This window comes from Chrysochloris asiatica, unplaced genomic scaffold (genome assembly GCF_000296735.1).
Source record: "Chrysochloris asiatica unplaced genomic scaffold, ChrAsi1.0 scaffold00174, whole genome shotgun sequence".
Classification (NCBI taxonomy): domain Eukaryota; kingdom Metazoa; phylum Chordata; class Mammalia; order Afrosoricida; family Chrysochloridae; genus Chrysochloris; species Chrysochloris asiatica.
Genome location: NW_006408692.1, coordinates 2894886 through 2905405, shown reverse-complemented (window position 1 = coordinate 2905405; position 10520 = coordinate 2894886). Strand labels below are relative to the sequence as shown.

Genomic DNA, 10520 nt, shown 5'->3' with positions numbered 1-10520 from the left:
ACCACCACAGTGCAACACACACACACACCACCACAGTACAACACACATAAGCCACCACAGTACAACACACACACATACCACCACAGTACAACACACACACATACCACCACAGTACAACACACATAAGCCACCACAGTGCAACAAACTTAGAGATGAGTGGTGGTTGAGTCTCACAACAGACTTACCTTCTTTAAGGTGTATTCTCACTCTGAAACAATACTAAATAGTCATTGAAAGACTTTTACTGTTAACTTTTCTAGATGCCAAAGTAGTTAGAACACTCCTTCATTTAAGGACACAGCTAATTTATAAATGCTTAACTTTAGATTGGCTTATCAACCACACTGTCATCAAATGAAAAGTACCGCCTTTTAAATTCAGGGAATAATTTATAAATTGGAAATGACTTTACATTTCCATATCATATTCTAGTTCTCATTTTGCATTACTTTTAAACCCTCTGCCTCTTCGTACTTACAGATCAGAATTACCATAATCTCATCTTCAGTAGAGCTCCATTAAAAGATGACACTACATTCCCATCTTTTTTTTTTTTTTTAATGATTTATTGTGAATTATGTGATAGTTTACATGGGAGAATATTACTTTTACGTTCATTCCATCATATATCGTCTCATTGCCATGGTTACAATCCCCTCCATGCAATCCTTCTCCCGTGCCCCTCAGGTCTTCAGCACACAGTCGCTCTCGCTCTCTGGATCTAAAGTCTCCAGCTGCTCCATCACTCCACAACATCATCTTTGGCTCCATTTCAGGCATCATTGCTTCTCTGGTTAGGGTCCCGCTCTCTGCTCCTCTCCCTTGGCGGTCCCAGGGACCTCAGCTCCTAGTACATTCCCATCTTATTAAAGGATTCTAAACCTGATTCGTTTCTCATATAATTATAGTGTGCCAGACAGCACTTCACAACCACAACAACATACTTCTAGGAGTACCCAGTGTGGCACTGCTGGTTAATGCGCTGGATTGCAAAGTTGGTTTGAACCACAGTCTCACCAGCTGCTCCTCGAAAACCCTATACAGGGTCGCTATGAATCAGAACCAACTCAACAGCACTGAACAACAACAAATACTTCTTGGAGTCCTGGTGTGGTACTGTAGGATTAGCACAGGACTATTGACCACAAGGTCATTGATTCAAACCCACCACCCACTCCTTGGAAACACTACACAGGTTTGCTATGAGTCAGAACACTCAACAGCAATTAATAACAATGCTGCCTGCTTGCTTTCAGTAAAGTTATGTTTGACTAATCAGATGTGTTTTCATCATCATGCTATATAATAAATTCAAATATGTATTTAACAGTTTTACTCAAGGTTTTTTTCCTTTTGGCCTTGTTCTTTTCCTTTTGGCCTTGTTCTTTGCTAAGTGTTTATTATATAGAATTGGTCATTTAAAAAAATTTAGGTGATTGTGCTAGTATTTTTCAGCTATTCCAAGTCTAGACTCCTGGTGTGCTGCTGTAGGTAGGATCAGCACTGGACTGTGAACCACAAAGTCAACAGTTCAAACCCACCATCTGCTCCTGAAAAACCTTGTAGAGTTGCTCTGAGTCCGAACCAACTTGACGGCACTTAAAAGTATATAGGTCTAAATGAAATCTTAATATTAGCATTTGAGTCCTATGTACGTTTTTGGATGGTCAGTTTTCCAGATGGTTGTTTTTATGATTTCTCAAAGTTATATCCTGAGTGGAAACAATACATTAAGGTTTTTCATACTGAAAAACTTTCTTAAAATTTATTTTTAATGAATATTGTCTGAGTATGATTAATACAGTTCATACTGAATTTTTAACTTTTATAGATTGATTATAATTAAACCTAGATATTGGTGAGAAGGAAATATATTAGATGAAAATAGTCATGCATTTTAAACAAATACTAGAAACTTATATTATTCATTTGTTTTAAAGATAAGATGTCAACAGAAAGAAGAAAACTATTAATGGATCACATCTTCAAGCTACAGGAGTTTTGTAACAGCATGGTTAAACTCTGCATTGATGGATATGAATATGCCTACCTGAAGGCAATAGTACTATTCAGCCCAGGTATATATAGAAACATTTCACTACTTATTTAAAATGCGATGGTTGACCGTGTGGAGTAAACCTAACCCATAGACACTGGTGGAGGGAATGTAAAGTTATGTGGGTACTTTGGGAAACAGTTCCTCAAAATGTTAAACAGAAATTTACCACGTGACCCAGCAGTTCCACACTTAGATACAGGTTTAAGACATGAAGATATGTGACCATACAAATATTTGTACATGAGTGTTCATAGCAGCATTTTTCAAAATAGGTAAAATGTAGGTGCCTGTCAACTGATGAATGGAATTTTAAAATATGAGATAATATGTTTACAATGGAATATTTTTTGGCAATAAAGTACTGGTATATGTTCCAACATGGATGAACCTTAAAACCATTACTCTTTGTGAAAGAAGTTAATCAAAGGACCATATAGTATAATTCCATTTATCTGAAATATCTACAGTAGGGAAATTTACAGAGACATAAAATAATGTTTGCTAGGGACTAGGAATATGGAGGAAAGGGTATGAAATTTCATTTGGGTGACCAAAATGGTGAATTTTCTTATTGGGGTGACCACAGTGTTTGAAAATTAGATTGTGGTGACAGTTGTACAAATCTGTGTACTAAAAATTGTTTTATATATTTTGAAATATTGTGTTTTATGGTATGTCAGTTGGATCTCAATTTTAAGTGTTCTTTGCTGGTTTCATAAATGTTTGGCAGTGTTTACTACTACTACATTTAAACTTCATGTGTTGTATTGCACAGATTTTAAACTTTGGTAACATCGAATATACTAAAACTATTATTTGTACATATTAAGACTTCTTTGCTCAGTGTGAACCTCATGTTAGAAATTTGTCTGGCTATGCGAGGGGCTTCAAACATTAAAAGTTCTATTATCTTTTCATTCCATTTTTCTAGGAACTCTTTGAAGTCTCCTCCAATAAGGACCGTTGAATAAATTAGTGCTAAGACTTAGATCTTTAGTTTGTTGCATTAGCATTTGAATTCTTAAATATGTTTTATTGTTGTTGTGAAGTGTGCAGTCCAGTGGGTTTTGACTCATAGCAACCCTCTGTAGGGTTTCCGAGGAGCAGCAACTGGGTTTGAACTGCCAGCCTTGTGTTTTGCAGTCCAGTGCTTATCTTATATTGCCACACTGTTGTTTAATGGCAGATTGAGAGATTAGTATTATGTTGCTGGGTAAATTCCCAAACATTTTTTTAAAGTTAACAACAAATAAAAAAGGGACCCTTTATTTATCAGTTTTATAGTTTTCTCATAAAACCATTTGATAGTACACTCAATGATCAATTTCTGAGTAGTAGAAGTGACTTTTGTTAGATCCTATGTTTTTCCTTGGGGAATTGTATTAATCCTTGTGAGAGGGATATCATATTTGGTTAGGTGGAGGGTCAGAGAAAAAGAGGAAACACCCAACAAGATGGATAGGCAAAGTGGCAGCATCAGTAGGTTCAAGCATGGCAACAATTGTGAGGTTAGCCCAGGATAGGGCAGTGTTTCATTCTGCTGTGCATAGGGTCGCTATGAGTTGGTACCGACTCGATGGCACCTAACAATAACAGTATAACAAAGCTGAGGAATTTTCCTGCTTCCTGGTGTGGCACTGTGGGTAAATGCACTGGACTGCAATGTCAGTTTGAACCGCAAGGTCAGCAGTCCAGGCTCACCAGCTGTTCCTTGGAAACCCTATACAGGGTCACTATGAATCGAGACTGATTGGACGACATTTAGCAACAACAACATTCAGTGATGGAGTCCTGGTGTGGCACTGTAGGATAAGCAGTGGGCCGCAACATCGGTCTGAACTGCGAAGTTAGCAGTTCAAACCCACCAGCTGCTTATTGGAAACCCTATACAGGGTCCCTATGAGTCGGAACCGACTCGACAGCAGTAACAACAACAACTCAATGATACCAACAAGACAAAGCTTTTTCATACTCTTTCTTCTAAGGTCTCACACAAGTTAGTGACAGTGTCATTTTTATTACAATTTGCCACTTTCCTTTTATTTAAAATTTAAAGAACACAGATTTAGAGTTAGAATTCTAAGGTAATTGTATTTGACTAAGTATTTTCTGTATTTTTATCAGTTTTTATTCTTTTTACTCAGCTCAGAGCTTTCCATAGTTTTGAATATGCCTTAAGTCAGGCACAATTTTTATGTCATTCTATCAATATTTGGATTCATTCAAATGCCATAACCCACTGCTATCAAGTTGACGCCAACTCATAGCTACCCTGTATAGGGTTGTCGAAGCTCTAAATTTTCAGGGGAATAGAAAGCTTCATCTTTCTCCTGAGGAGTAGCTGCTGGGTTTGAACTACCAAGCTTGTAGTTAGCAGTCCATTGTTTATGAAATGGTTTAGATTATTTCTTGTTTTTATCAAGTTTTTTAAATGTAGATGACGTACTATGATGTTTTCTCTTTTTACCTATTAATAGTGTTTTTTTTATTAATAGTTTTTACAATATAGAATTTAACTTGAAAATTATCATTGGATTAAAGATTTTTAAACTATAAACTGAATCATTTTTAAATTTTTTTCTTCCCTGTTAAAAGCAAAATTATCAAAGTCTTTTGCTTCCCTTTTTGAATGAGGGAGTAAGTTATTTTTGGAGAATTCAATTGACTTATTTTTTATTAGATATTGGAGTGTGTGCATGAGATTAAACTATTTTAAGTGATTAAAATACAGTACCTGATACATAGTAAGTGGGCTCAATAAATATTTGTGGAATGAAAGATCCATATAGTATATGAAGAGCTTTTTTGTTGTGGGTTTTTTTTTTTTTTGAGGGGCCCTGGTGTGGCGCTGTGGGTTAATGCGCTGGACCGCAAGATCAGTTTGAACTGTAAGGTTGGCAATTCAAGCTGACCGGCCACTCCTTGGAAACTCTGTATAGAGTCGCTAGGAATCAGGATTGACTCAACAGCACTTAACAGCAACAAATTATTTTCGCACCTCTTTCACCTGTATTCCTAGCTCTTTAATTAAATGAACATTCAGAACTGGGATAAAAATATATTCTTTTATTTTTCAGATCATCCTGGCCTAGAAAACATGCAGCAGATTGAGAAATTTCAGGAAAAGGCTTATGTGGAATTCCAAGATTACATAACCAAAACATATCCAGATGACACTTACCGGTATGTGAAAATTAAACAATGAAATTCATTTTTAGCATTTTTTGTGTATCTTTTATTTCATTATTTTCCACTCCAAGGGTAATTAACATTGACTTTTCAAATAGCAAATACTGTTGACAACAGCACTGCATCCCAAGCTTTTTCCATATGAAAATCCAGTTTTCACGTTTTATACAAGGTGAATTGTGGAAACATAGAATTAAAAGGTAATGCCTTTTTCCATGAACCTTTTGAAGCTCTCTCATAGAGAGTCCTGGTGTGGCGCTGTAAAATAACCACTGCACTGCAAGGTTGGTTTGAACCGAAAGGTCAGCGGTTCAGATTCACCAGCCGCTCCTCAGAAACGCTTTACAGGGTCACTGTGTGTCAGAACCAACTTGACGGCATTTAGTAACAACAGCAACATAGAAGAGGAGTCTTCAGCATGGAAATTAGGTAACTTGTTCAAGAGTTCAAGGTAACACAATTTATGGTTGTGCTAGAGTCAAACTGAATATTTTCTTCAGATGAATTAGTGGATTTTATTAGTAAAAGGGAAAAATGTTTTAATGAATGAAAAAACACTATTTAACAATATTTTGTCATTAATTTTGAAATGTGGCTTGTGATATTTCTATCTTCCTAGTGTTTATTTGAGAAAAAAGATGCCACTTATAAGATAACTCAGTTTTGGGGGACATCTGGTGTAGTAGAGTAGCTCGGTACACAAACATCAAATCCACAGTAACTGGTTTGAATCCTGGCTCTCCCACTAAGTAGCTTTGTGAAATCTTGTGTAAGTAGTATAAGCAACACAGCATAGCTGGAGGAGCAAAGTTTTGCTGTGCAGTCTGTATCTACCTTTATATCCAGGTGGTTGTCATGCACTAAATTTAAAGCTTGAGAATATGAAAGCTCTGATTTTAACTTTAAAAAATGACTACCCATCGTGAGGAGGGATGTATGGAAGAAAATCATAGATGTATGGAAGCAATTAGTCCCTGTGAACCTCTGCCTCCACAACTCTGAGGCCAGAAGAAATAGATGTTGCCCAGCTACCACCACAGATCACTGTGAAAGGGAGGGAGGGATCACATTAGATGTTCCTGGATAGAGTTGGCGGGTGGAGGGTGGCGGGAGACCAGGGTTACTGAGCAGCTTGACACAGGTAGAACTTTGAGACTTTGCCCTTTAATAACACCTTAAGACTTGGAACTGAACTCGCCTCCATGTCATAATTTTTATCCAAACAGTACATCTTTTTTTTTAACAAAATAAAACTGAAGAGGTATGTACTTCTTAGAGTAATAAATTGTTTAATATTCAAAGGGCAACATTTGCCGAAAGACAAAGTTAGAGGATGAAGAGAGGAGAAACAGAAACAGGAAACACAGGGAAAGAAGTAAAATATTAATGTCACATTGTGGGGATTGCATTCAGTGACTTTTAAACAAAATGTATATGTGTTGTTCAGTGGAAAACTAAACCTTTATCCAATTCACAATACGTTTTTTTTTTTTGTTTTTTTTTTTAATGAAATCTTTTTAAAATTAGGCCACAGTCAGTAGATGTTGTTAGGTACCGTCGCGTTGGTTCCGACTCATAGCGACTCCCATACAAAACAGAACGAAACACTGACAGGTCCTTGTTATGCTCGAGCCCATTGCTGCATAAACAGTAGATATATAGGAATTAACTCATATTTATCCTGAATTTCTCTCTGATGTACAATTTTGATGTCTCCCTTCTCACTTTTTGTTGTTGTTGTTAGGTTATCCAGACTGCTACTCAGATTGCCAGCTTTGAGATTGATGAATGCTACAATCACTGAAGAACTGTTTTTCAAAGGTCTGATTGGCAATGTACGAATTGACAGCGTCATCCCACATATTTTAAAAATGGAGCCTGCAGATTATAACTCTCAAATTATTGGCCACAGTATTTGAAAGCTGGAATCTCAGTGCTGTGAGCCTGTTGTTCTCTCCCAGAACACAAGAAGACGCCAAATTGAACTCATTGCTTCCAGAATATCTGGAAATTTTGACTTTACAGAGTAACTAAAACTCAGCAAATGATTATTTTAATAACATCCTTAAAAAGATGTTTTAAAGTGATTGGGCAGGTAGCAGGAAGGAATTTCCATTTCCGTCTTATATAAGTGACTCTGCTCCTGATGAAGATGACACCTAAACTGTCACCTCTTGACTATCTAAATATGATCTCTCATTCTGTTTTATTTTATAAAACAAATAAATTAGTCTTATTTTTCATAATTGTGTTCTATTCATATTTAACTTCATATGAACTAGTACAATCACATTATAGTCAGAAATCCTTAAGGAGGATTTCCTGGATTTTATTCTTACATCATATAGTTCTGTTTTATTATAATGACTGTGTCAACAGAAGAATATTTTATGCTTAATGGTAACTGAATTATAGGAGATGGTTGGATATTATATATTTTTGTGTCTTTTGTAATTATGACATACTTTAGTAGATATTGCTCTCATTGCTGGCAATGAGACAGAGACCATTCGTACTCTTAAGAGTTGACATTTTTAGTGTATATTATTAGTTACAAGCACTTTTTATTTATGTAGCAGAAAATTGGTTTTACTAATAATGTAGGTTTCATGTTTTAATGTATTTACTGCTGTGCTTTTCAAGTAGTAGAGACTGAGCCCAGAAAGTTCCATTATTTTAGTATAGATATTAAAATTGTTGCTCTTCCATTCCACAAAAAGTATTCTGACCTCTCTTCTTTTCTGGCTGTATTATAGCTTCCTAACATGGCCATGGGATTTAGACAATTACTCTTAGGTCATTAGAAAAATTCACCCAATTTGTTAAATAATTTATCACAGGTAATCCATGTTTTAGACCATTATTTTAAATCGAGCTAATAATTTTTTTTTTTTTTTAATGTAACAGTTTCTGTAATATAGGAGTGCTGTGGCTCTGTAGAATAAGTACTGGATTGCAGATCACAAGTTCGGTGGTTCAAGCCCACCAGCCACTCCCTGGGAGAAAGTTGAGGCTTTCTGCTCCCACAAAGATTTACATCCTTGGAAACCCTATATAGGGTCATTATGAGTGGGAAGTGATTTGACAACACTTAACAATAGCAACAATATATAAAGGAATACACACTTCTTTTGCACTGTAAAAAAGGAGTGGGAAGCTACTTTCACTATAGTGTGAACATCAGCCTTGTTATTGCCACAGCAAAAGCCTTTTAGACTATCCTTTGATGTCTTCCACATTAATGTTTCTCTTAAGCCTGGTACTGTTATATTTAAGTTTTTGCTATGACTTACTTCATAATGAATTATTCCCGTGTGTCTGTTGATTTTTTAAAAACAAATACTGGGATTTATTCAAAGCACATTTTTAATGAATATTTTTACAGTAGACGAGAAGCTGCATTTTTGAAGGAAATGTAGATTTTATTGCTGCTTTATAGTAAATCAAATATTTAAAAGTTAAAGGTTTATCCACCTTTAATCTTTACTGATTTACTTAAGACCTTTTTCCCTTTATAAAACAGGAATTTTGCCAACAAGTCTATTTAATTATCAGGTGGGGAGAACTACATTTAAATATAAAAAAACTCAAATAGAAAAATCAGTGGTTTTACACCTTTATAAACCTAATATGGTAAGCCAAGGATTGAGGAAAATAATTGTTTAAAACAATGTACTTACTAATGGTTAAAATTCATGTTTCTTTCCTTTGATTAAATTTGTAGTTATATTTGGAAGCATTTTACAAACTATATTAAAATGTGACCTGCATTGCAAATCTTTATCCGGCTAATATATTTTAATTAAATATATTAGCCGGATAAAGATAATATATTAAAACATAATAAAACTGAAATGTTTTATATTCAATTTTGATCTGTTTTTTTGTTCCATTTTCTTTTCATCTTAAAGTATATGCTTACTGTGTTAAGAAAGCACTAAGTATTATCACTGATTTTAATTTATAAGTTAGAATTTATAAGCTTTTAAAATCAAGTGTTTAAATTTTCAATTTTCGTGATTTAGAATACATGGAATAAACTTTTAACATTTAAAAGTTAAAAGAATACATATAAAAACAGGGCAGACACATGTTAGTTAATTTGGGTGATGGGTGAGGCAGTTAAAAAAGGAAAGGAAAAAACCCACAACTGCTCTGTTCTGTAAACCTTCACCCAATTCCCAATAAAAAGTTTAAAACACATATATTTAAAAACATACAAATTGCTTTCATGTGTTGTATTGAATTCCATTATCTTTTATAACAGTTATATCTAAATGTTGACCCAAGAGATTTATTGACAGTTTCAGAAGGATTTCCCTCATAACATATTTTTTGGTACTTGTTGTTATGTGCCATCGTGTCAGCTTGACTCATAGTCACCCTATACACAACAGAACAAAACACTGCCTAGTCCTGCGCTGCCATAGCACGTGTTACCCTTGAGCCTATTGCTGCTCCCACTGTGCCAAACCATCTTTTTAGGGGTCTTCCTCTTTTTCACTGACTCTGTACTTAACTTTCTCCAGGAATTGGTCCTTATACCTTGCCCAAAGTATAAGAGTCTCGCCAACCTGACTTCTAAGGAGCATTTTGGCTGTCCTTCCTCCAACAAAGATTTGTTTGTTCTTCTGGCAGTCCATGGTACTTTCAGTATTCTTCTCCAACACCATAACTCAAATGTTTATGATGCTTAGATGGGTTGGTTTTACTTAAAATACTTCTAAGAAGAGAAAAACTTGTAAAACATTTCCTTATAGTGTATTTTAGCATTATTCACAATTCAGTTTGAATACTTAAACTAAATATTGCATACAGACCATTTATTTTCCTTCTTAAAAATCCCAGTAAAGTATAGTACAAATTACAAAAAAAAAAGAGAAAATAAGTTCAGTAAATTTATTTTGGAAAACGAAAAGATACACAAAAGACTGACTTAGCTGAGCTGGACCAAGGAACCTTTAGTGTTAGTGTTGGCAAAGGTAATTGCAATGAGGAAACAACCCATTCTGCCTTGCAGTAATGTTGCTTTTTTTAGGTGGGTTGAGTCAGTTCCTAATCATGGCAACCCTATTCAGGATGAAGCAAGGCCTGGTCCTGTGCCATCCTCACTATTGTTGCCATGTTTGAGCCAATTGTTGTAGCCACTGTGTCAATCCATCTTATAGGGGGTCTTCCTCTTTTCTGCTGACCATCTACTTTGCCAAGCATGATGTCCTTCTCCAGGGACATCCTGATAACATGTCCAAAATATGTGAGATGAAGCCTCAAC

General features: G+C 35.4%; 1 protein-coding gene across 1 annotated transcript in view; it reads left to right on the top strand.

The window, feature by feature from the left end:
• NR2C1 (nuclear receptor subfamily 2, group C, member 1) overlaps positions 1–7304 on the top strand; it is a 65021-nt gene extending 57717 nt beyond the window's left edge. The window contains exons 9-11 of the mRNA XM_006871811.1: positions 1941–2078; positions 5137–5242; positions 6993–7304. Of these exons, the coding sequence (XP_006871873.1) occupies positions 1941–2078; positions 5137–5242; positions 6993–7167 (419 nt within the window). The 3' untranslated portion in view covers positions 7168–7304. The remainder of the gene's footprint in view (positions 1–1940; positions 2079–5136; positions 5243–6992) is intronic.
• The last annotated feature ends 3216 nt before the right edge of the window (positions 7305–10520 follow it).